At 41.2% G+C, this 27,199-nt stretch overlaps 1 protein-coding gene across 2 annotated transcripts in view; it reads left to right on the forward strand.

Annotated features, from left to right (window-relative positions):
• The window catches only part of bcas3 (BCAS3 microtubule associated cell migration factor), a 338,917-nt gene that overhangs the window by 212,709 nt on the left and 99,009 nt on the right, over window positions 1–27,199 (forward strand). Inside the window, exon 23 of one of the 2 annotated variants that reach the window (XM_039783713.1) lies at window positions 3,565–3,606. The exons of the other annotated variant lie outside the window; for it this stretch is intronic. Within the exon in view, the coding sequence (XP_039639647.1) occupies window positions 3,565–3,569 (5 nt within the window). The 3' untranslated portion in view covers window positions 3,570–3,606. Of the gene's footprint in view, window positions 1–3,564; window positions 3,607–27,199 lie in introns of those variants that run through there. 2 annotated transcript variants of the gene reach the window in all.

Raw genomic sequence — 27,199 nt, forward strand, 5'->3', positions numbered from 1 at the left:
TGCAATGTGGGTAACATTTGCACAACAATAACAGGTTTGAGAGTGACACAGTCTAGTGTGATTAGGGAGTTATGCTCTGAGGATGTGACTACATTCTCTCTCACCCCTCAACACCAACCCCCATCCCCATCCCTCTGTCTCTGGCTCATTACTGGCAGTGGGGCATCCTAATGTGTTGAAACTCAGTGGGGTGGAAACGTCAGCCAACGGACTTTGGTCCCCCAACGGTCTTTACTTATTCATGCAAGCACTGGCCTCTCCCCAGGACAGTGTTGCGCTGACCCACGAGGACAGCAGGGCCTAGAAAAAATGACCCTGCATCAGGTCACTCAGCATTTTAGGCCAATGAGTTGACAAACGGCAGTGTCCGTGAAGCACTGTGCTCACTTCTGTTGATGACGAAAATGTGCCATATTCCAGTCCCGTGTTTTATTTTCCTCCACCATCAACCTACTTTTTGTTTACCCTTGAGCCTGTATTGATATCCTAATTACCACACCACTTGATGGGGAGACTGTATTTGTTTTTACTCAAAGCCCATAGTTAATCCTTTTGAATGATCAGTTGACAATAACTCAGGACCACCTTTGGCTTGCTCACTGCACACAATAGATACAATACAATACATATATATATAAGTCACGTTAAGTAAATGTTGGGCCATCGATGAACGTCTGTGGCCCTAGTTTTTGCGGTGTGTCACGCACCGTTGGCTCTAGTCAGCCCTTGTTGGCGGCTATTCGGCAGATTGAGCATGTTGAGTATGTGCATTAAGCTCAAGTCTCATACTCAATAATTCTTGCTAATATATACACACACACATACATATACATATATATATATATATATATATATATATATATATATATATATATATATATATATTTCTTTTTTCAGTGTGTTCATTTGGAACTTTTTGCCTAGTTCTTTGATGTCGGTTTGGTGTGTCTGGGCCTTTAGGTTACAGACATCAGTTCAGATACTATCACATTATTAAGCATTGATTATGAACCACATTACAGAATGAGAAAATGCGTTCTTTTTTGGATTTCTTTAGAGTAGGAAAATGCTTCATTCATTTTCATATTACTTGTTAGAGAATGCATGTATTGTTGATTTGACTACTATTATCAATGTAAATAATTTTGTTATCCTTTCTGATGTAGCCCATTATTTAATTTTCCGTCACCTGTAGGTAGTTGAGTTGGGGAGACATGGGCTTGGAAACTGGGAGTTTGATGTAAATGTAGGACTTAAACTCAGACTACTATAAATAATCCAAGATATTGCAAGATATTGGATAAGCTTTCTTTGTGATGTAGTAAAAAAGGCAGATGCATTTTAGATGCTGACACTTTCAAGTGTTTGGGCATGATAGTCGTGTGAAATAAGACTTTAGGCCAGGATATGTTTGAAACTAACTAGTTTATATTAAGTGTTGTCCAACCACTCTAAAGTCAAAAATGTTTATAGCTGTTCCAGGTGACCACCGAGCGTGGGGTGAAGACAACGAATCATTCAATTTGGGTTAATGGCTCACACTTTCTGACAGCCTTTCCTTGAAGGCGTTCTTGGTGTTGCTTTTGCTGTGTGAAGTGGGCATGCCTGTCAGATTGTCGGTTTTGTGAAGTTATAAAACTGTTGGAAGTAGTGTCCCTGATTACGACATTGGAAAAGTATGGGAAAAGCGGTTTTCCGAAGCTGTTCAATAAAACAATCCGACAAGCACTTGATTTGAAGGATTTTGAGACCATAAGATCATGGGAGTCTTGAATCCTGAAGTATTTTAAGCCTGTACTATAGATAGTAGAGAAAGATAACAGGAAATGAGGGAGAGAGAGATGTGACTAGGGTCCCCGGCCAGATTTAAAGGGGGGATTTGTGGGTTTTGATCTGGGCAAGGGCACCTCAAATTGTAAAGTGTTAAAGCAAAACTTAATAACTACCTCATTCTGAACAGGGACAACTGTGGTCACTGTGGCAATTACACCGTAATGGCCCGTTGAATTTCCCCAAATTCTCCCATGTGAGTTGCCTTAAAGACATCAAGACTTGACTGACCTGACACAGAGCTTGCCAACATTAGCCACCAGCTACTGGTCATACCAGATGCAGTAAGCTTGTAGCAGCAAAACGTCTTAGTGTATTGAATTGAGTAAGCGTTCTATGGCTAATGAATTCAACTTTTCATTTCTAGAAAGAATATTGTGTTATTCCCTCTTTCAAAAGTTTCTGTAGGTAGTCATGCTTTAAAATGCCTTGTCGTATCTTGTAATTTTTGCCAAATATCAGACGCTAGCAGAAGATATCAGCTGTCACCTGCCTCTGTCTCAGGGTTAGCCTACAGTACAAAATCCATTACTGGTCAAACCTAGCCCTGACCTTCCCCTTCTATTTACTATTTAATCTGTGTCCTCTCTTAATCTTTTCATCTTTTCATCTTTCTACCTCACTCTTTCCAAGCCATTCCTCTCCTCTGTCAACACTCGCAGGCTTTCCTCCTATGCTGTCCCTCCCTGTCTTCCTTCATCCTCCCTCCCTCCTATTTGCTCTCCCATTCTGCCCATCACACAGCCGTCACAGAACATTTGGAGAAACCCTCGAAACTTGTTTGTTTGCCTTGCTGTCGTCCTCGTTTGCCAAAACCCTCAACCACCGAGCCTCGACGAGATGTTTTACAGTTGGCCCTTCAAAGAAAAGTAGAGATTCAAGATGGAGTTGGCTGTCAGCTCTTTCCGGCACATTTACAACCACAGTGAATGTGATTTACCAACCAGGGTGTATTCTTCTGCTTGGCAACGTGACGGTTTTGACAGTGTTGTGGCGGCTGAGTGGTCTAAGCTTGGTTGTGTGGAAGTGGGAAGAGATTGACTCCCATAAATCAAAGTTAAGCATGACTCAACTTCACACATCACTATGGAATAGGTTTAGAGCATTGCAGTAGTTTTCAGAGGCCTACTAGATATCTGGATGTTTGTGAACTGAAGTGAAGTGACTAGCTGATGTTTTAATTTGGCTGTTTTATTGCCCCAAAAAGTGCCAGATTGTGTTTTTCCTCAGAAATATATATTTTTTTCAAAATAATCATACTGCCCTTATAGCACACTAAAACTCCAAATCCAGACTAGTGATTTTTAATTAAGTAATTCTCTTATTTCTTAGTCAGGTTTTATTTCATTTTTTGTAGACTCTTTTTACATTTGTTGAATTTCTTAAAATCTTGCTCCATACTGCAATAGTCAGACATGTGAAATTATCATAACTATTAAGAAACATTCACCATCTATGTTCAAGCACCTCCATTATATAAATAGTGGATGAGACTGCCTGACACTGACAGATACGGACTCAATGTAACCCTGCTTTAGACCAGCAACAATGAAATGGGGCTCGAAGATATTTTTATGTGGGCATAAATAATTGAATTCCCTACTTAACCTCAGCTATTTTTCTTTGTATTATCACTATTCAACATGTACATATATTATGTGTGGTGTCTGGTTAATGTACCTCATTGGTTATTTAAGTTATTGTATTTTTTATGCAGTTTCACCTTTATTCCAGAATAGAGAGCAGCAGGATAAAGATCCAAAGGAGAGAAACGAGGGGAATTAGCAGAAAGGTATTACAGTATATTTGGTATATTATATATAAGAATGCTGCGCCTCTGCTAGTGTTAAGCATTTGACCCATATGATCACCATGCGGTTATACCATAGTTAGAAAAGCTTTGATTAATTACTGTAGTGTACAGAGTATTTTGAGATGTTGAAAAATCGTACATACAAAGAAGTTACACAAAGGCGTACATGTCCATTGACAAGCAAAAATCCCTTCATCTTTGAGTCCAGTGTACCACTGAACACCTTTTTAGGTATCATTGAAATTATTTTAAATCTTTTTATCCAGTGAATGTGGAATTATTCCCCATAACACACTGATTCTAATGAACATAGTTGTATTAATTCACACTGGGCGCTTACCAGAAGAAGTATTTCACCTCTTGCCACAGATAATTAAGGTACAGGAGTCGGAATTGAAAAGGATTACTTCCCTAGCTAGCTGCCTGGATTTACTCTGCAGAGATGGGAGGAGCAGTTAACCATAGTAAAGTAGATATAGACCATATCAAATCTGATGCTTTAAGAAAGCTGTTTCAGTAACTTCCATCTCCTAAAGCTTGATTTATGGTTCTGTGTTGAATCTATGCCCTAGGTACGTACATAGGTAAAACCATAAATCAGCCTTATGTATTACATGGCTTGAATCAATTTCCCAATGTCTTCCTAAGGCTCATTCAACTTTCATTTATCACTCTAAGACTGGTGTTGCCACCTGAGGGGGGAACTGCCACTTTATTCCTTCTGCCCACTGGCATCTCTCTGTCAGTATGATCTTCTTTCCAAACCCCTGCTTACAGCAAGTGCCAGCAGGTCAGTGCCAGTGCCACTCTATTTTCTTATCACTGTCCATCCACACCCTACCATGCTACTAATGAAGCCCTCTCACCATTATCCACCTCCACACCACTGTTGCCACCCCCAGTCCTTCCAGCGCCCCCAGTACACAGACCAGTCACCAGCAGCAGCACCAGTAGGGTTCGAGCTGTCAGTAGACACTATGAGCATTAGAATGACAATGCTGCACTGCTGTTTGTGTCAGTGAGAGATGCCATCACTGTTTACTGTCTTTATCTCTGACACCTTTCCTACTCTTGTGTCTCTATATGCATTCAGTGACTTTATTTCAGCTACTTCAACAAATGTAGTTAATGTAGTCAGAGCCTCATACAACAGCGTGTTGTGTGTTACAATCTTTTGCGCATTTGAGTAAAAAGTTGGAGTCACAGTTCATTAATATTGAGTGTGTCGCGTGTTGAAACTGCACCAAAACTGAGGTACTGCTTTACACACAGAGGGTCCTCAATTTTATAGTTAGATTTGTATTTAGAGCTGAAACAATGTAATCAACTAGTCAAAACATTTATTGACAACCATTGATGATAGTTAATTAATATATAGTTTAGGTAAAATGCCACCAAAGAAGAACGAGGAAATAAAGATGTGGTTCGACTTTCTGTCGGAAGAAATGGCTCTAAGCAGCAGAGAATAATAATGCAGTTGATGGAGGAAGTCAGGGAGCAAGACAAAATGCCAAGAAGGAAAAGAGGATGGCGCTCTTGGAGTACCGAGTGGCAGACCTGGATCAGTATACCTGCATGAACAACATTATTGTCAGCGTGTTGGAGACCAGGCCCTGGTCATATGCCGGGGCGGTGGAGAGCCCACTGAACCTGACCTGGACTGCCGGGAGCAGTTTTTTTCACAACAAAGACATATATCCGTGGACAACAAAGACATTATGTTGCGCCATCCTCTCTCTTGGAAAAACAGAAAAAATAAACTGCACTTTTCAAGAAGCGGAGAAAACTGAAAGGAACCAATGTGTATCTCAACGACATCGCCAGACATCGCCAGACATCGCCAGACTTCGCCAGACAGGCACGTTGCCTGAGGAAACATGGACAAATAAGTATCACCACAAGGATCTCTCTCTGCTCTTTTTATTTTTATTTTTAATACATACTGTGTATATATATTTATACTTATATTGTTTATATTCTCATACTTGATTTTCTTAACCTTCTTATATTTAGAGAATGTGTGACATGCACCTACAACACCAAAACAAATTCCTTGTATGTGTAAAAAACGTACTTGGCAATAAAGCTTTTTCTGATTCTGATCACCGGAGGAAGGAAAAAGTGCTGATCATAAGGGTTATTACTGGAAGAACAGCACGCTAAGGTGAGAAAACTCTGACTGACCACTTAATACAACTCATGAGTTTTGACGGACATAATTCATCTCCATCCGGAGATATTATACAACAACAAACAAGGATTATGAAAAACTGAAATGAAAACGTTTGTACACAGATCATTTCAAATATACTGAACAAAATATGTATGCAGTGGAACAAATGATTAAAAAAAAAACCAACTTTCAACAACCTAAACCAACCTAAAATTTCTGTTACTATACAGATGAACAGTTTAACATGATGGATAAGTCATTATTCACTTCCGCTAGAAGTTTACAGTATATGCACATTTTCAAAACATCAAGGAATATATACGTCAATTCAAGAAACCATTCAGTGTTACAGCTATATGGACAACAGGCTTGAGCAAACACCATTCGGCACTCGAGGTGTCCCCGCCAAGCTGCCACCGAACCACTACCATCCCAGCGTGTCAGAAAGCCATTAAAAGCCAGTCTCTTAAAACGGTTTCTCAGCTCGCCCATGTTGCTTCTTCTCCCAAGCCATATTTAATAAATAAAGCCAGCGGCACTCTGCGTCTGGGCGAGAGAGCTTCTGCAAAGTGTGGGGGGGGGGCAGTGAGAGAGAGTGAGAGGGTCACTATTATATCTTGCTAAAACGCTCCAAATGTAATCCAGCCGCAGGTCAGAACTTTAAAAGTGCAACCACGTGTGTGTTCCTGGGTGTGTACGGTGGCACTGCATGTGTACAAGTGTGTAAAAGGGGTCAGTTTTTAAAGGGTTTTTAAAAGGTTTGGAGGAGTGAAGGTCAGGTGATGGAGAAAGCGTTAACAGCAAACCTCTCTCCTCTCTCGCCACATCTCTCCATCCTGCTCTTCCCCTCTGCTGCCCATGAAAGTTTGATGTTAGAATTAGGTTGTTGACTCATCTCGCACCTCTGTGCTCATAGTATTGACAGGCTGCCAGCGGACTGCTGAGCGGGCTGAGATAGCCACTGAGTGTGTACTCCCTCCCTCACTGTCTCGCTTCCTTTCTTTTTTTCACTCTCCTTTTGCTTCAGCATCAGCCAACAGCATCAGAAGTGTTTTAACAGAGCTTTAATGGCCTCTGCCCCAAACCTCACCTCCAGCACACACTCACCAAAACACACTGTGGGTTGGAAATAGCTTGCTGGTGGTGGAAAAAAAAGTGTTGAACAGAAGAAAAAGAGAGCAGAAAAAAAAAGAGAGCGAAAGAGAGCGCGTTGTTCTGATGGAGGCTGACATGCCCTCCTTTTCTCACCCCCTTGCTCCCCCAGCTCACATCTTCCTTCCTTCGACCAGCCTCCCTGGATTCTATCCTTTTGTTTTCTTTCTGTTCCTCTCGCTCTTTACATTGGTCCATCTTGTTTTCACAGTAATGTAGTGAAGGATTCTTTGTGTTCTTTGATTTGGCTTTTTTTCTTATTCTTCTGTCTATTCCTACGGCACTGTATAGTCTTGTTATACAGTTAAAGTACCATTAAGTGTTCTTTCTGGATGTGAGTAGCATTCAGTGACTCTTATATACAGTATTTTTATATATATATATATATATATATAGGGGGGCGTAAGGGGCCTCTTCCATACTTCCTACTTCTGGCACCCTTTCTTGGAACTCACACATTTTCAAACTTGGCCTTCAATTTGATGACACCTGTGAAGTTTGGGACGGTTTCTTCTTCACGGTTTTCGGGCTAGGGGTGTAAAAGGTGGGGGTAGTGTTGCAATGTCTGTTCCTTGGACAAACTCAGCCTTCATTTTAAACTCAACACACACACACACATGCACACGCACACACATACATATAGTCACTATGGTGGCTGGTAATAAACTTTCAGTAACAAACAGACTTTTACCCACTCGTCAATGAAATGTGGGAAGAACACATGGAGGTAATTCATTTTCATTATGTTACAATTTAGTTTTTGCATTCTGCCTTATGCCTCTAATTTATCAGGCATCTCATCTTAACACAGAATGCCGTTATGGTAATTGGCTGGCTAAAATTAGCAAAATAGTTTATAGCATGCTACTTAGATAAACACACTGCTATTTAACAGTTATGTTTATTATTCAATCCTAAAGTGGCTTCAATTGGTATTTATGTCATTCTAATAATGTATCCAATGACAATGTGAAAATGTGAAAGGGGTCACTCGTGGTGATGAACCTACAGAGAATTATCTATTAAATCTCCCCTCGGCTATATAATATTATATATATATATAATTGTTTAGGCTGTCCTGCCAGCAACTTTACGGTTTGAGTTCACTCTCACTGCTCTTATAGTGTTGCTGTTAGTCGTACTGTAGCAGGCAGCTGACACTTCCTGCCAATGATAAAACTAGACAGACACCAGGTATTACCCTCATGACTTATTTAGACAACCACCACTAGAGATTTGACTATTTGTAAAATTCAGACAAATTGATGTGTAAGAACAAACTGTGCACTCTCACTACACACATTGATATACTTGAAATAGACTAGGTCGACATGGGGAGAAATCCTCATATATACACAGATTTTACAGTCATTTTACTTAATGTCGGCTTCTCATAACTGTAACCACGATCTTTCCCTAACCTTAACAATACAATACTTGAACCATACCATAGTTGCCATTAACAGATATCACAGTAATACATGAGCTACAAAACTGTGACATTTAACATTCCAAAACATAATTTGGGGTTTTGAAGAGTCGTTCTGTCTGGCAGTAGGGTTGGACTACATCGCTTTAGCTGCACTTTCTCTATTAAACCACATCCTGCCATCCTTCCACTTTCTAAGCAGACTTAGAAAATGTGTATGTAGTGCATTGGTTGTTTCTCTTCTCAGACTAGCAAGTTGTAGAATGATAGATGGAGCTCGTCGTGGTCTTTTGAACCTAAATGTGGTGTATTCCCAGGAGTCTCCTCCACCTCTGATCTGATGGATGTAAATGTGATACTGTATGGTTCAAATGATAATTATTCATTGAGTATGCATGAATTTGGTAGTAGCATGTGTTATCAACTGGGAGTTTTTGTCTCAGCGGATTTTCCACTCTGACATGAGCAGCATTCCAGCAGAAACTCCAGAAAATCTTTTGTTTTTGAGTGTTTTGCCGTGAAAATAGTCACATTTACTATAGCTGCAATTTGTCATCTTTTGATGAGGTCGAACCCTGACTCAGTCTTTTCTTTTCTCTCTGTTTTTCTCTCTGACGTTCACACACTCTCCCACCTCCCTGTCTTCTTTACAATGCCCACCCCTACCCCCATCCTTTGGTTTAGGGTTAGAGAGGGTGTGTGTGTGTGTAAGGGTTTAGCTGTGATGAGCACTGTGCTAGCTAGGCCCAGCCAGAGGCAACGCTCATTAGCAGAGTTTAGCCACACAGGCGCTGAATGGGACGGCTTGTTGACACACACAATGGGATCAACCCCCTCACACTCACGCAACACACACACACACAACCAAGTCATGGCTCCAGCTTGACGCGTCATGCCCCCCCTCTCTTACCCTCTTCAAACTGGGCTTGTGTGTGTGTGTCTCAGAACAACCCACCCAGATAGCTCATCTGATGGCCTCTTTTCCCTCACCTTACACTGTCACACACACAGTCACATGTCACACACCTCCTTGTTCATGCACCATGACCCAACATACACACATTTTGTAGATTTAATGTAATACTACATCTATACACTTAATTACCTATCACACATTATTCACACATTTCTGGGAACCGTATAGGGATACACACACACACACACACATACATACACACACACACACACACACACACACATTTTAGAAGGACAAAACATCTATTGTCTTTTAGTAGCAACAACCACAACTGTCCCTCAAATTTTAGTATCTACAGTGCAGTTGTCTCCTCAGGGATTATATCATCCTCAGCCCCCTATCACACACACACACACACACACACACACACACATGCTTGGAAATGGAATAAGCAACCCTAATACACAGTAAACTGACCAGTTAGTACTAATAGGTTCTTTCACTTTGGCCTGGTTTTGCTGTCACATGGCGGCAGGACAAGGCTCTGTCTTATGGCCCCATCCACCCAGCCGGATGGGACATATCAGCTCCAATTTGGCCCATCACCGCCTTTAAGAAAATTCATCAGGCCCTCGTTAGGAATGAAAGCAGTCTGTGTACCAGGAGCCGGGGCAGATGGGAGATTAGTTCAGGCTTCCCACGGACAGGGAATATAGAAGGAGCAGTGCTGTGTTTTTGTGTGAGTCGTAGAAAATGAGAACACATAAGGACACGGGACAAGTTTTGTGTGTTTGTGAGTGTGTTTTTTCTATTTTCAAGGTATATAGTTATGTAGATGAAGGTGAAAATAATAATAAAGCATGAAAATGCAGCTCATTCATAAGAATACTTGAAGAATCATATTCTTAGCTAAGTGTTTGGATCTCCACAGTGCATAGATTTAGTGGTCCAACTAGTCCAACTCTTTACACAGCTGACCTCTGTGTGACTGCCTGCTACTGCTCTAAAATATCACATGATTGGATGTGTTGCATTGCATTGTGGGAAACTGCATATCTGCATAGGGATGTGACACTTGAGATACATTAATCAACAGATTATTTTCTTGATTGTTTGGTCTAGGAAATGCCACAATATCCCATATTTAAATTTCTCTTCTCTAAATTTTTGTTGGAGTATGTTTGCCTTTTTGCCTGAGAAACTAATTAAACAGTTAATTGATTATGAAAATAGTTGTCAAATAATTTTCTGTAGATCAGTTAATCGATCAAACCACTATTAATTGAAGAGGTAAAATAATTTCAATATTCAATACAATATATTGGCTGGTGGTTGTTTTATTTGGGAGATTTTCATAATTTTATTTTGCTAATTTAATGGTCTGCCCCCGTAAAAACAAGTGAGAGCAGCTGCTCAGTGGGGAGACAACAGGGGGAAACTGTGTGCAGACCCAGTTTATTTTTACATCTAACTCAGTGAATTAAGGATTTATTTCAACCAAACCAGGGCTTCCCTGTTCAAAAAAACCCACGTCTTGGTATCTGTCCTCCTCTTCACTCACCATAAATTCAGCCATTGTCATGTTCCACAAATTATTTCACTTTTAAGAGACTAGTCTGTGTGCCTCAAAACTTTTTGAGGAAAATGGTCACTAAGGACCTTCGAACAACGCATAAGGGAATACTTAAGTAGCTACGAGCAAACGCTTCAAAGGGCTTTCCCTTACAACATCCTAAGGAAAGCCTTATGGTGATTTTATGCAACTCAGTTTTTTCTAAGGCATCCTTAGATGAAAATTTAAGGGCAACCTTAGCCTAAGTGGTTTTATGCGACCGTGCCAGAATTCTGTGAATGTCACATTTTAACTTGACTTTTTTCTTAGAATTTTGGGTTTAATCTTGGAAATATAGTTTTTTTTTCATGTGGCCCTAATCCTCATCTTTGTGAAATACAACACCAAAGCAACAAAGAAATACACAATCTGCCAGTTAAAAGCTTGGTACACAAGACCGCTATGTAATCAGGGCCTCTGGCATCCCACAGTTGCCTTTTTCACTTTGACCATAGATGTTATTTTTGCTCTCGGAGTTTTGATCACCACTGTTTCTGACCTGATTTCTCTAGGTTCAGTTACCTCTGTAACCTTTCTGTGCACTCCGTAGAGAAATATCGAGCAACGCTTCAGTAGGTTTACACACTGAGTCCATTTCAGGGAGATTTCTCTTCATTACATGTATAATGTTGTCTTTAGATGTGAGTAAGGGTGAGAGAATAGATGCAGTCAATAAGTGTTTTTCAAAGGGGATGGTACAGCCTTGCGTGATCACATCCCCTCCAGCCTCCCAGCAGATAATACTCGTGCTTTAACAGCGAGCGGATGTCGGCGCGGCAGCCGACACTTCCGGGTACCTCCAATCTTACCAGCCTGTACACAGCCTTACTGCTGCTGTCCACTATCCTCCAGCATAATCTTGTCATCACACAGCTGAATAGAGTGGGGTGTAGCTTAAAATAGATGGAATGGTTAGCAATATATACAATAAGATTGCTCGTTTTACTAATTAGTGTCATAAACCTTGTTTACTGCCAGACCAGATAATCAGACTTTAACGCTCATGTTGCTCCACGACCGTTTATTGATGTGATGTTCACTGAAACGGAACGCGGATAAACTCAGATACCGGCAAAATCAGCTCTGTATAGCATCTCTGTAGCATCTGTATTGTTTTCCTCGCTGTGATTTCTGTGGTTGCCATGGTAACGTGGCGAGCCGCCGCTACAAGTTGAAAAAGTTGATTCATCATAAACTACAAATGCAGCAGCAAAGAGGTGTGCACATTCACAAGGGCAGCAGCTGCCCTCTCGCTCTTTGCCACTGTGCTTACATTGAAAACAAAGGCAACCACTTGCTATCTGGCCTGCATGTCCAGCCTGAGCCAGCTCTTGATGGTTTTCTTCTTGTAACCAAGCCATGTCTTTTTTTTTTTTTTTTTTGGGGGCATTTTAGGCCTTTATTTATAGGACAGCTGAAGACATGAAAGGGAAGAGAGAGAGGGAATGACATGCAGCAAATGGCCGCAGGTTGGAGCTGAATCCGCGGCCGCTGCGTCGAGGAGTAAACCCCTACACATGGGCGCTCGCTCCACCAGTTGAGCCACCCAGGCGCCCCAAGCCATGTCTTTTGTTAAACCCGTTGAAGAGAATGTGGGGTTTTTAAATGTCTCACTTTGTCCAGCTTTTAGTACTTTTTTAACTTGTAGTCTAATCTCTGTGGTTTAGCGTTTGGTTTCACACCTCCTTTTTTTGGTCTTACTTTGATCTAACAGATACCAGCCTCACTGTTTAAGAGCTGCATATATTCCATAATCTGTACATGTACACAATCTATGTACATGTTTGTAGTTCAATCTGAGCATAATGTCTGCATGCTCGATATTGTTGCTCTGCTGCTTCACATTAAACGCTTTAAACTGGCAAACTAGTTGCATATTTTTATTGTGAAACAGCTAAGGGAAATACAATGTATTTGTTACAGAACTTTGTTAGTAATAATAATAATACTTTTTATTTAGTGGCGCCTTTCATGACACTCAAGGTCACCTTACATCAAGTCCAGTAATAAAAACATTCAAAAACAATGACGCATTAATAAAACATCAGTCAACATTTGATGTAGTAGTTTTGTCCTTCCTACAGTTTGTGTTGTCCTGTGAGACTGTCCTCCCAAAACAAGCAACGACATGCAATGGTTTTGGAAGGGAATGACAAATTATCTCGGCAGTAATGGCGTCTGATCTGAAAACTCAGACATGGGTAGTTTCTAAAGGCACTGACTATTGTCATTTAGTTTGGATGACTTGTAGGAACCAGCACATCTTCAATGTTAACGACACTTTCTAACAGGCCTTTCAAGTGATATGGTACTGTACAGCAATATAGAAATAGACGTGTGTAGGTTTGTGCTTGTATTTAGCGTGCGTGAATGTATATTCACTGTTCCAGCACTGCATGGGATGTCGTTAGATGTGTGTACACTGGAACTGTGTCCCAGTCTTATCTTTGCTCTCATTGCACACAGCAGCCTGATGACTGAAGTGAGACAACCAGATTCTCTCTCTCTCCTCTCTCTCTATCTCTCTCTCTCTCTTTGTCTCTCCCTCTGTCCCTTATCTCCCCTCTATCTATCACATTCCTCCCTTTGATCAATGCCAGGGGCATGTGTGGTCGGAGCCAGTGTGTTTGGATGTGTGTTTGCGAGTGTGCGACTGAGATTATGGAAGTGTTATCATGTGTACTGTGTGTTAGTGCGGCGAGCGTGTGTGTGTTTGTGTGTATGCATACCAGATTGGCCATGCTTTGATCTCCCATGCAGTGTTGTCTTTGAACTGAAGAGCTGTGTATGACGGAGGCTGGTGTTAAAGCAGTGAGGGCCTTCAGCTGATAAGACAGGAGTCCTTGCGGCCACATGTGGCTCAGTGAAGTTACACCGCTCTACAGTGAAAAGGCTCATAGGAAGCTGGGCTGTTACCTTATATCCAGGCCAAATACAGTTTGACTGACACAACTATTTAACTGAAAAGAAGTGGGGATGTCATTTGGTTAAATTAATCCTACATCCACATTTTGTAGGAAGGACAGCAAAGAGCATCTCCTTTCCTAAAACTATTTTTCACCAAAACTGTTATTTTGGCAAGGTTTTTGGACGTCTGAATACAATATTGAATGCCAAAGACTATTCTTGAACCAATACAAGGGTTAAAATATCTCTCTATATGTATCATGGAACTGTTCAGTGATAACACCTGAGCCATTTGCTGAATGAAGACTATAGTATTTAGTTGAAAGGTAGTACGCAAACCTTTGAGCTCAGATTATTTTGTTACTTAGTATTGTTTTTGTATTTGACATTGTCTTGTCATTAGTACCAAAAACATATACCCATCCCAATCCAATTTGGGATTTGGTAATAGCCCACATTTTTGCATCATTCCATAATTGGTAAGGTGATGATACACAGGAAAAAATTTTGAGCAAATTTCAGATTCAGTAGCGAGCAAAGAATATGAGTGACAGGGCAATCAGTAAAGAAGGCAATGGGCTAGCTAACATTACAGTTGAATGAGCGAAATTGATGAAATAATAGATTATACCGCTCTCTTGGTTGCCTTTTTTTCAAAAGAGGGGATGATGTCCTCCAACTTCTAGCATTTACGACACTGTGTCACAGCTGTTAGACCACCTCGACCCATCCACCATTGTGCAGAAAATGGTTTGGGCTGAGTACATGTTTCCTGACCAATATTCTATCTCTTGGTGTTGGAACTTTGCCAGCAGAGCTGTGTCACCAAGCTTGGCTGGTTTCCAAAATGATGTCTTGTTTTCAGTGCTTCAGTGATATTTCAATTAAGTTTTCTGTGCAATTTCTTTTCACCCATTTGTGTCCAAGTTGGTCACTGTGTATCGTCACGTTTGCATTGCATTCCAGGAAATCTGTGCAGTTGAGCAAAATAAGTTATTTTTAAGATTTGAAATTTGCATTCTCAACAACAAATACCATCGCATGAAACAGCTACTGGTTTGTGGTTGCAAAGTATAGCTTTCTGTAAAAGATTAATGTGTAATTGATACATATGAATTAAAGTTTTAAAAACTTGAGGAGGAAAATGCAAAGTTCCAACACAAGTGATCATGGAGATCCGATGCATGACTACATTTGTTGCTCCTTGCTGTCAAGTTGTTCCATGGCTCATTCCCCTAATACATGAATGCAAAATGTCACCCTTTCCCCTGTTGGAAGTGTTGGATATGCATGGGAGCACCTTCACCCCTACCGCACCCTTTTCTCCTGACCCCCCTACACATGCTTCTCATTTAGGGCATCAGGCAACTCGGCTGCAGTCCTGACCTTCCTCCTCAGAGTTTTATGAGGCAACCATTAACTCCCTGCTGGCCCTCCATGGCCTGCTGGCCAGATTTACAGCACCAGTGAAGTCAGGACTGTGTGTGTGTCTGTGTGTGTATTAGGAAAAGCTAAGACTGTGTTGATTATCACGAGAGTGCTAGTGGGATAAGGTGTTTTCATGTTGCCTTGTCCTCGCTTACCCTGTGACTCTGATCCTCCATTAATCTGCAGCATTAGCGCTAGTGAGATAATGGACGCGGCCACAGCATTAGCTGTGGGGGAGAAAGAAGTCTAGGATTGTGGGGTGGAAGAATGTCGCATTAACATGGGTGGCTGTAAGTTAGTGTTGAGATGAATTGGTATTGAGCAAGCTTTCAAACAAGAAGCCGTTGATGTATGCCCTCTTCTGTCAGAAAAAAAGTGCTTTGATGGGTGAGTCCCACATTTCCTGAGATTTTATAAAATTTGACTGTGAATCTCAAAATTCTACAACCAACAAATGTGTCATCATACAAGCTGTGGTCCCTTTCCTCATACCTCATGTTTAAGGACTTTAAGACTGCAGAAGAGGCAGGATGCCCGTCATTGTGAATTGAACCTCAATATGCAGGCGCTGGCTGCCAAGGCTCAAAGACTCGAAAGCCACACCATGGGGAAGTTGAGAAAGTTTCAACTTTGCAAATGCACTCTGATGCACAGCAGTGGCAACCAATAACACAGTGTTGTATTCCCTTATGAAATGGAAGCACTGGGAACAGCTTGAGTCCCGAAACAGGCGCTCAATACCAATCAATCTTGCCGGTTGAATGAAGTGGCATAGTCCAGACTGCTAAAAATCACCCACGGGTTTCTAGAGAGCGGTTCAAGCCTGGATTTGGTTCTACTACTCTCTACTGTCAACAGATGCAACAAAATCCATGTTTGGTCAAAATTGAAGGAACCTTGATAGAGCTAAAGTAAGACTGACAACCAACATTACTGAGGAGGACGATTCCAAAAACACTACCAAGATACACAGAAGAAGAAAAATAAACTATTGAGCTTTTCTGTGAAAAAAAAACAAAAAAACTCAGCAATGGCTGACCTTTTTCCCTCTAAATGTGGACTGGCATTCTGAGACTGAGGTGTCCATTTTGTGTCAGAAGCACTTGGGAGTAGGAGTCGCAGAATCCCAGAGTGCTACTTCATGTCTTCAGGCAGAGAGCTAACACCTAGGCTCTTAGCTCTATAGCATCTCTCCCTCCTCCTTTCTCACTCTTTACCCAAGTGGCATCGCACTAGAAGAAGAGGTGGGATCGCAGTCTCAGAGGTGTTGCTGGACCTGTCCACAGCCTCAGAGTGTGTTTGTGTGTGTGTGTGTGTGTGTATGTTTTGCTGTGCATGTGTCTCTTGTTCTCTGTATTTGCGTATAAATACACTTAATTTATTGTGGTTATGGTAGTTTGTGCCTGTATCTGGTATCTTTAAATCTAACAATGATCAAGCGAAATATTTCCTACAACAAACAAATGATCCTGTATTTCCCTCAGAATATTATTCTTTTCCATGTTGGTCATTTCTCTAAATGAATCCCACAGCAAGTGTTCTTCTTTCTTCTGCCTGTTCCTTCTGCTGTTTCCATGCTGCTCTCAATTGCTGATTGAGGTCCTTTAGTCCTTTTAGACACATTGACACACAGACCCGAGACCCGCTGCAATACAGTGGAACCTTACCCGAAATGGTCAGACTAAATATAATATAATATAATATATATATATATATATATATACAGTGCCTTGCGAAAGTATTCGGCCCCCTTGAACGTTTCGACCTTTTGCCACATTTCAGGCCTCAAACATAAAGATATAAAACTGTAATTTTTTGTGAAGAATCAACAACAAGTGGGTCCCAATAATGAAGTGGAACGAAATTCATTGGCTATTTCAAACTTTTTTAACAAATAAAAAACTGAAAAAGTGGGCGGCAAAATTATTCAGCCCCTTTACTTTCAGTGCAGCAAACTCTCTCCAGAAGTTCAGTGAGGATCTCTGAATGATCCAATGTTGACCTAAATGACTAATGATGATAAATAGAATCCAGCTGTGTGTAATCAAGTCTCCGTATAAATGCACCTGCTCTGTGATAGTCTCAGAGGTCCGTGTAAAGCCGCAGAGAGCATCATGAAGAACAAGGAACACACCAGGCAGGTCCGAGATATTGTTTGGGAGAAGTTTAAAGCCGGATTTGGATACAAAAAGATTTCCCAAGCTTTAAACATCCCAAGCGATAATATTGAAATGGAAGGAGTATCAGACCAATACAAATCTACGAAGACCCGGCCGTCCCTCTAAACTTTCAGCTCATACAATGAGAAGACTGATCAGAGATGCAGCCAAGAGGCCCATGATCACTCTGGATGAACTGCAGAGATCTACAGCTGAGGTGGGAGACTCTGTCCATAGGACAACAATCAGATCGTATACTGCACAAATCTGGCCTTTATGGAAGAGTGGCGGAAGAAAGCCATTTCTTAAAGATATCCATAAAAGTGTCGTTTAAAGTTTCGCCAAAAGCCACCTGGGAGACACACCAAACATGTGGAAGAAGGTGCTGTGGTCAGATGAAACCAAAATCGAACTTTTTGGCAACAATGCAAAACGTTATGTTTGGCATAAAAAGGCAACACAGCTCATCACCCTGAACACACCATCCCCACTGTCAAACATGGTGGTGGCAGCATCATGGTTTGGGCCTGCTTTTCTTCAGCAGGGACAGGGAAGATGGTTAAAATTGATGGGAAGATGGATAGAGCCAAATACAGGACCATTCTGGAAGAAAACCTGATGGAGTCTGCCAAAGACCCGGAGACTGGGACGGAGATTTGTCTTCCAACAAGACAATGATCCAAAACATAAAGCAAAATCTACAATGGAATGGTTCACAAATAAACATATCCAGGTGTTAGAATGGCCAAGTCAAAGTCCAGACCTGAATCCAATCGAGAATCTGTGGAAAGAACTGAAAACTGCTGTTCACAAACGCTTTCCATCCAACCTCACTGAGCTCGAGCTGTTTTGCAAGGAGGAATGGGCAAAAATGTCAGTCTCTGGATGCAAAACTGATAGAGACATACCCCAAGCGACTTACAGCTGTAATCGCAGAAAAGGTGGCGCAAAAACGTATTAACTTAAGGGGGCTGAATAATTTTGCACGCCCAATATTTCAGTTTTTATTTGTTTTAAAAAAAGGTTTGAAATATCCAATAAATTTCGTTCCACTTCATGATTGTGTCCCACTTGTTGTTGATTCTTCACAAAAAATTACAGTTTTATATCTTTATGTTTGAGGCCTGAAATGTGGCAAAAGGTCGAAAAGTTCAAGGGGGCCGAATACTTTCGCAAGGCACTGTATATATATATATATATATATATATATATATATTTGTATCCAGCCCAGCTTGAGCGCCAGGTCTGGTCTTGGTTGCTTGGAACTTAGTGAAGACGTCTGATTCAGTGAGTTTTGTGTACTTAAACACTTACCTGTTACAGTCTGTTCAGGTCACAGTCTTTATTCTAATTAATCCTTTATTACATGTGTTGACAATCAAACTGCATTATAATCATGTTAGAGGTGCCTGACTCAAACAACCTCAACATGCATACATTTGTTTGGCATTTACAAAAAAAATGTTTGTTGCTCTGTCAGCCCTTTGAGTGTAATTACTCAATTTGATGACAAACTGTTTGCGTTGACATAACTGCTCGTTCAAAAAAATGACCTGTCTGTACAGAGTACAGAGTAGCAGTCCATGGGAAGACGTGATGTTATGGTCTTCCCACCTGAATTTGTTTGTTGAAGTGTGTGTTTCCTTGAAAAGTCTCTGTTTCCTCGAAACGATCTCAAAGGAAAGGGTTCAGAAGTTCAAGGTCAGATGTCGGTCATGTCCAAAAGGCTCACGCTCTCTGTCTTATGGCAAACACAGGCCTACAGCTGAGCTGGTTCACTGGTAAGCAGGGGCTGTAAAAGCACTCTCTTGTGAACACACACACCAGTTTGCACGCAAAGCTGAGAATGGCTTGCCGTGGAGCGCTGCAGTATGGTCTAATGGCTTTCACAGGAGGAGTCGGACTCAAGTAGCATGACTTCTCCATTACGCCTTGCTCGCTGCTTAAGTGCCAAATCTGCATCTTTTTATTTTATTTCACACCTCTCTGGACAGCCAACATTGGCTACATGTAAACATAACCAATCACACGTTTTTTTTCTCTCGTTTCCTATTACCAGCAAAAGAGGCTACATTATATCAGTAGAACTAACCAGGTTTGAAAAACACATGTCTACAGTATGTTTAAATGACGAACCCCCTTCTCTCCCTCAAACAAGTTTGTGTTGTGAGACTCAACCCATGTTTGTTTTTTATGAAGAATTTATCGGAAATGAAATGTGTTTATCCACCGTTTTACGGCCGCTCTTTTGACCACTAGTCACAGCCATGGATCAGCCCGCTGATTTTAAATGTCATTGACCCAAGACAAGCGCGTTACAGTTAAAGACACACCTTCAAGCGGGTAGCCCCAAGTTAAATCGAGTCAAGCCAAGCAAGCACATGTGTATGGAAAGGGTGTATGGCTTTATGGTGCGTCCTAGCAGGGCCAAATTCTGCCAAGAAGGGCTTTGTGATGTGGAAACACTCCTGGACCACCAGCTCTAATCAGACTGACGATGGTTAAAGACACAGAGTCTCCTCTGAGTCAAAGCAGCATCTGTCTGTGTGTGTGTGTGTGTGTGTGTGTGTGTGTGTCTGTATGTAAAACGGGCGGATGGCCTAGACAGCTTTGATCCCAAGGCCTTGTCATGTTTATGGCGGTGTTGAGAAGGGTAAGCCAGGCCGAGGGAACAGGTCACAGACTATCAAGGCAATATGTTCGTGTTAGGTTAATAGTGTGTGTGCATGCATCCTTGGTTGTTGCCTCTTGTACATGCTTGTGCTCACGCACACAATCGCTAATCTGAATATTTTCAGAAGTCTTCAAAAGGCTTTTATAGCTTTTGAATCTCATGCAAATAATTTTAGGTCATAGGACAATACTTGTACATGTATGTCAAAATTTATCAGTCTAATCAACAAAAGGGTGCTGCAGAAGAGATGGTTCCGTATCGTATTCCACGAAAACACTCAATATCTTAAAATGTGACAAATTAAATGTCAAATTAAAATGAAATACAACTAAAAGCATATTATTGTCCACCAGAATTGCATACCCAGCAGCTTAGCAAAACAACATAAAAATAAAATCAAATAAAAATGTATTACAACAATTGAATTAATAAATAAAATGTGAAATTTAGTGATTTTCTAAATTCGACTAGTTCTTTTGGTCGTTGTGGATGTGCATGGGGAACGAATCTTGGCTACGGCCTTGGTAGTAAACTACCTAAACAAAAAGGCTTTAGTAGACCAATACATTTATATTACTCTAAGTAATGTATTGAAAAAAAGTATCATGTGATACCCAGCCCTAGGCAGAAAGTGACAAACTGAAATGATAATGTAAATGTTATCAAAATGTTTTAAAAAATAGTTAGGATTTACGTCTTTTTGGTGAAATGTGCTACTCCCTTGTAAATTAACTCACCACAGCCTCATTACCACAACTAACACTGTAACTACCTTGCCACGACATAGCCACCCCAACCCCCTTTAAATTTTTAACCGGATTTAGACTTTACATAAAATGTTTGCTTACCAAGAACACCCTTTTACTCCCAGACACAGTGTGACACCTCCAACACCTTCAGGGTGCAGTTTAAGTATAGAAAGCTGTACTGTATGCGGCAATGACTGAAGGCTGAAGGAGGTAATAAGCTTACATGTCAGGCCCAGTGGTTAGCTCCTTCTCGTTCAACAAAGAGCTATTATCCCACTTTCTATGAAGAAGAAAGGAATGCACTGTGTTATACACAACCATTTAGCAGAAAAAAAGATAAGTTGTAGTTATGTGATTGTGGAATTTGTGTAAGAGAGTGTGCGCATTTTCTATGTTTGTGACTGCCTCTCAAGTACATTGCGTCTAAACGTGTGTATTCAGTTGAGGGTGAGCAGCCACGCATGGCACCAAAGCCTCCTTATTCTTGAATTCCTGGTAAAGATGCTAATTTGAGACCCTCTTCATGTGTTGTGTGTGTTCATTCTGAGTGAACTGACTAGAGATGCCCTTTAGCCCGGGGCAGTCTCTCTTCATCCTCTCACTCTTGAGTGGCCACACACTAAGAGGCCAAATCCACTCTGAACAGCAGAGGGAAAGACATGAGTGAAAACACAGCAGCCCTCTTCTTATGCATTAGCTTGATTTTCATACAAGGTGCTACATTTACCATTTATAATATATAATATAATTTTTACGGGTGTTTTTATCAGTGCCAATGGTTCTTTCCCATAAGAAGATAGAATCATCCATATGACAGGTGCTGTTGCAGTTCAGTCAGGTAACTTGGTAAAGTCCTAATTCACCCGAAAAACATGGATGGAAACCCAACTGGAGTTAAGATTAATGTAAAAGCACTAAGATTTGACACACATATTAACTAAACGTCTGTGTGTTTTGGTACCTAAAATAAGACATTCACTCATGTATATGATGATTTAAAAAGTTTTTGTGTGAGTGTGTATGTCTCTGAAGGCAGTGTTCAACACTGCTGTCATGTGATCACTTCATGTCATCAGACCAGAGGGTCTAATGTCCAGCCTGTCTCCATCTGCTGCACGCACGCACGCACACACACACACACACACACACACACACACACACACACACTGATCTACCAATGTCAGTTGACTTGCTTAATGTGTGAGAGCATTTTGACCTGTACAGCGGGATTGTAATCTGAAGTGCAAAGTAAGAATACTGTATGTGTGTCCATCAACCTGCATACATGGAGTAACTCAACACAACACAAGTTTAGATACAGTACATTCAGACTGTGGTTAATACGCAATATGTTATATGTTGTGAGGGTGTTCTTGATAGTGTCTGGTCGGTGGCGCTATGGCAAAGGCTAAGAAGAGGAAAAAGAGCCTCCCTCTTGTCTTTCTGTCTTTCTCCTGTTGGCTGAAGAGTCTGGAAATGAAATGTGATCCCCAGAGTGAAACATCAAACAGCTAGCAGCTGCTGGGTTGTCAGGTCACCGACCGGTCAGAGGATGGACCACGGCCTCCTCTGTGTGTGTGTGTGTGTGTGTGTGTGTGTGTGTGTGTGTGTGTGTGTGTGTGTGTGTGTGTGTGTGTGTGTTTTGTGTGTGTGTGTGTGTGTGTGTGTGTGCGTGTGCGTGCGCGTGTGTGTATACATGATTACATATGCACAACCTTTAAACCACACCTATGTTTGGCACACTGATATATCCCTGCCATCATCACATAGCATATGTCACTTCACAGACTGAGGCTAGCTGCTAGCCTAGCTGTGGTGGTAGAAGAGGAGGTCAGGGCGTCTGGTCTGAATGACGGGGAGAGGCGCTGAAATGCTGTCGGGAGGTGGGGGGGTTAGGGCTGGAGTTGGGGTATCAGGGGCATCTGTCTTGTTTTTGGCATGTGGAATGGGTCAGTAACCGTGTAGACAGGCAAGCTGAGTGGCTGGCGTAGCCCAGCCAAAGCAGATGGTAGGAGGGGTCAATGCAGGGTCATTCCTGTGTTATCCATGCCACATGTACGTGACATTCTGACAGCAGAAACAAATCTATACATGTTCATCTCCCACAGGCACTAGACAGGACAAGCAAGTAGATCGTTTTTCCTTTCTTTGTTTGCTGAGCGCTAAAGTGTTTTTGGCAATGCTCAAACTTCTAATACTAAGGTCAGTAAAGAGATTCTTTTTAAGTTTCTGGAGTTATTAGTACAGCAGGGGGTGTGCTCCAAAGATTATCACTGTGCTGTCAATGTTTTTGAACTATTGCAAAAGCATATTGGCAACCTAACATACCAAACTTATTGCCAGACACAACATTGATATTGGATGATTTTGCAAAACCCCAGATTACATTCAATGCCTGTGCTTTTTTAATGTTCCGTTCCCCATTAATATCTGCACTTGTGCTTGTAATGTATACTGTACAATATCACTTTTAACAATAGGATCTGTGCAGACGTCTTTGCCACTCACAGTTTATCACGACATGGACTGCACACATGCACCAAAGGCACGTGTCAAAATGTCTGCCTATTCAGACACCCAGTGTAGTATACAATGAACTGTGAGCGTGTCTACGTCTGTTTGAGAGTATATTGAGGCCTTTACTTTCTCCCTCTACTTTCTCCCTCCGACTACTTTCTTTCAATGGCACTCAACGTTTCACTTAAAGGAGCACTCCAACTTATTGGGACTTTAGCTTATTCCCCGTATCCCCCAGAGTTAGATAAGTCCATACATACCCTTCTCATCTCCGTGCGTGTCGTAACTCTGTCTGACACCCCCACCGCTAGCCTAGCTTAGCCCAGATCCTGGAGGTAACCGGCTCCATCTAGCCTACTGCTCCCAATAAGTGACAAAATAACGCCAACATTTTCCTATTTACATGTTGTGATTTGTATAGTCACGGCGTGTTCAAATAACAAGGTCACATGAGACACAGCCATCTTCTAACGCTACACAAACTGGGAACTATATTCTCAGGAGACAAAGCACTGCCACTTCTGCTACTTGGGCGGAGTGATTTGCTCGCAGCACCTGAGAAGCCCCGTGGTGAGGAGCAGAGAGTAACAACTGTGCTTTTCAGGTGTTGCGCTAATCACTCCGCCCAAGTAGCAGTGCTTCGCATCTGAGAATAGTTTGTTTACGGTTAGAAGACGGCTGTCTCTCATGTGACCTTGTTATTTGTACACTCCGTGACTATACAAATCACAACATGTAAATAGGAAAATGTTGGCGTTATTTTGTCACTTATTGGGAGCAGTAGGCTAGATGGAGTCGGTTACCTCCAGGATCTGGGCTAAGCTAGGCTAGCAGTGGGTGCGTTAGACAGAGTTACGACATGCACGGAGATGAGAAGGGTATGTATGGACTTAAAGTGATGGTTCGGAGTAATTTCACCCTAGGTTCCTTTGCACCATGACCTCGAGCCAAACACCCCCCCAGAAGCTTTTTTGGATTGTAAAGTTTGTAAGTACACCAGAAGGTTATGTAAATAACACTTGCCTGCTGGCTTCTGCTCTCTGCTGTTGTTGTTGCTGCTGTAAGACGAGTGCTTAGGGACATCTACAAATTACAACACCGAAAAGAGATGCAACAAAAATATTTTTTAATTTAACTTATTTTTTAAAGTAAGTGCTGTAGTATAACTAGCAGGAGACAAGTAATAATTGAGGTAAGTTTGGAGACATTACCTTATTTAATCATTAAATGAATAAATATTTTTGTTGCATCTCTTTTCGGTGTTGTAATTTGTAGATGTCCCTAAGCACTCTTACTGCCCGGTAGTAACAGCAGCAGCAGCAGCAGCAGAGAGCAGAAGCCAGCAGGCAAGTCTTATTTACATAAACTTCTGGTGTACTTACAAATTTTACAATCCATCGTTTTATGAGAGCATAACCTATTTGTACTACTGTAGACGTTTGGTTTCATTTCGGGCATTATTAGTGGGGTAATGTAATTTCCTTAAGACGTCATTAGCCTGATAAGCGCTGACGCTAATAAGCTTACGCTAATCCGCTCCCAATGTTCGACCCAGGTGAAAAAAGCTTCTGGGGGGGTGTTTGGCTCGAGATCATGGTGCAAAGGACCCTAGGGTGAAATTACTCCGAACCATCACTTTAACTATGGGGGATACAGTGAATGAGCTAAAGTCCCAATAAGTCGGCGTGTTCCTTTAATTCCTAGAGAGACTGAACATTCATTAAGTAGAGTAGGAATAGGAAAATTAGACAGGAACAACCTGATTACACGTCACCATTCACTGTCTATAAATTCATTCATTTGATAAAAGTGAGATAGTTTCAAAGAGGAGTACAAGTGACCCATGACAGACTTCCAGTCCGCAGCCTGGTGTTAAGGATTTCTGTGTTTAGAAGCATCAAAGAAGCTCAGGACGACGTAAAAAAAAAACACTAGCTCACCAGCGGTGCAGTTTTTGGCTATGGGACTAATCTTGAATGCAAGAGGAAAAAATGTGCCTCATTCACTAATATGTGCGTATAAATGTTCTTACCTAGCACACAAAATAAGTATGCATCACAAAACTAACAGATTCTAATGACATTTAGAATGACCATTTTTGTTCTTACCACCTTGCTTGTTAGTGCGTCTGGGACCACATGGTAGAACAAAAACGTGATGTGTAAATCCTTGCAAACTGATTTGCAATCGGTGTCCTCAGATATTTTTTTTTCTACACAGCAGCTAATGGAGTGGATCCCCAGGGATTTGGGCTTTAATTTTGACAAATTTCACAATATAACTTGTGACAACTCATCTGTTATTCCTAACTTGCATTCAAACTCCAAACAGTATATTTAGCATAATGAAGCATGAGGCCCATTGGGTTTTGGCAGCTTTATTACTTGTATTAGCATAAACAGAGAATATGAAACAGGTTGCATGCTGGGATCAAATAGCAGCCATAAATGTGGCAGGGACACAGTGTGACTGTGGCAGTAGACCGTTCCGTTTTGGCCAATAAGCTTTCCTGTGGGCTTTCCTGTAGGGCTTCCTGTTAGAGCCTTCTGCTAAGCTAACACCACTCCTCATTAACCCTGTTGTTGGTGCTACAGGCTAACCTCCAGGGTGGAGGGGAAGCTGATCGACTCTCCGGCCTTGCTTTGAGAACACCTCTCCAGGCTACATATTCCCGCCACCTCTTGTGGAAGGTCTAGAGAGACTTTCACCCTTAGACATGACTGATCACATCAAGGTCATCAGATGTTTGTCACAAGCATTTTTCTTTTTTTTTTTTAGTTTGCAGATAACTCAGAGAGGCTTGTATGGTTTTACATTCGCTTGAATTCTTGCTTACCTCCCCCATCCTAATCAGGATTAAAATCTTGGCAGCCTTTAATTTATTTTGTCTTTTTTGTTGTCTTTTCTGTGGGTAATCTGTTGCCCCCAGGTAATAATCTGCCCTACAGTCACAGATAAAAAAAAAATCACACAGGAGGGAGAGAAACAAGGCCAAAACTGAATATGAAAACAGCTGGACAGGCAGCCACATGGCGACCTTGAAAAGTGGGTCTGTATAAAGCATTACAAAAGCCCTAGGAGACACTCAGCCAATACATAAAGGACACTGTCTGCTCATCTTCTCTCCTCCTCTACCTCCTTCCTTCCTCTCCATCCCTTTCTCCAGACTACTCTCTTTTTATATTCCTCCCGAGGTTATTTTCTTCTTCTTCTACACGTCTGCTGTCTGTTTCTTCATTCACTCTTTTTTTCTTTTTTTTTTTTTTTTTTTTCTTTTCCTTTTCAAGTGACCCAACCTAGTTTTTTACTAAAACCTCCAGTGTTGACGCTAAAGGCTAAAAGTGCCATCAAATGTTGGTGAACAGGTGAATACTGCAGGGGGGAAAAAATCCTTCATTACTGTGAGAAAGTTCTTTTTTGTAGACATTTACGTATAACTGAAATAATATTTCATTAAAACACTTAATATCCGAAAACATTTAGTATGTTTTGTTACAGTCGGCTATCTTTGCACAGAAAAGATCTAAATATTTGAAACATTAAAACATTGTAGCTGTATGGTTGGATTCTGGTGATAGTTCTAGCATGTTGGTGTCAGTGGCCATTGGCGTACTGAGGTTTGATCTTTTAATTGCCAATTAACTTGATAATATGGATCATATTTTCCTGTCAATCAACTAATCGTTAAATTGACTAATCGTTGCAGCTTCAGTATGATGTACTTTTACATTAGCGGACTGTTTAGCAGGTCAAAAAGATGTGCAATAGTGGAACGTGATTGTCATTTAGAGAAAACGTTTTAGTTAATTTTGTCCTTGTTTTACCTGAAATGTCCTGAAA

Source organism: Perca fluviatilis, chromosome 2 (assembly GCF_010015445.1).
Source record: "Perca fluviatilis chromosome 2, GENO_Pfluv_1.0, whole genome shotgun sequence".
Classification (NCBI taxonomy): Eukaryota; Metazoa; Chordata; class Actinopteri; order Perciformes; family Percidae; genus Perca; species Perca fluviatilis.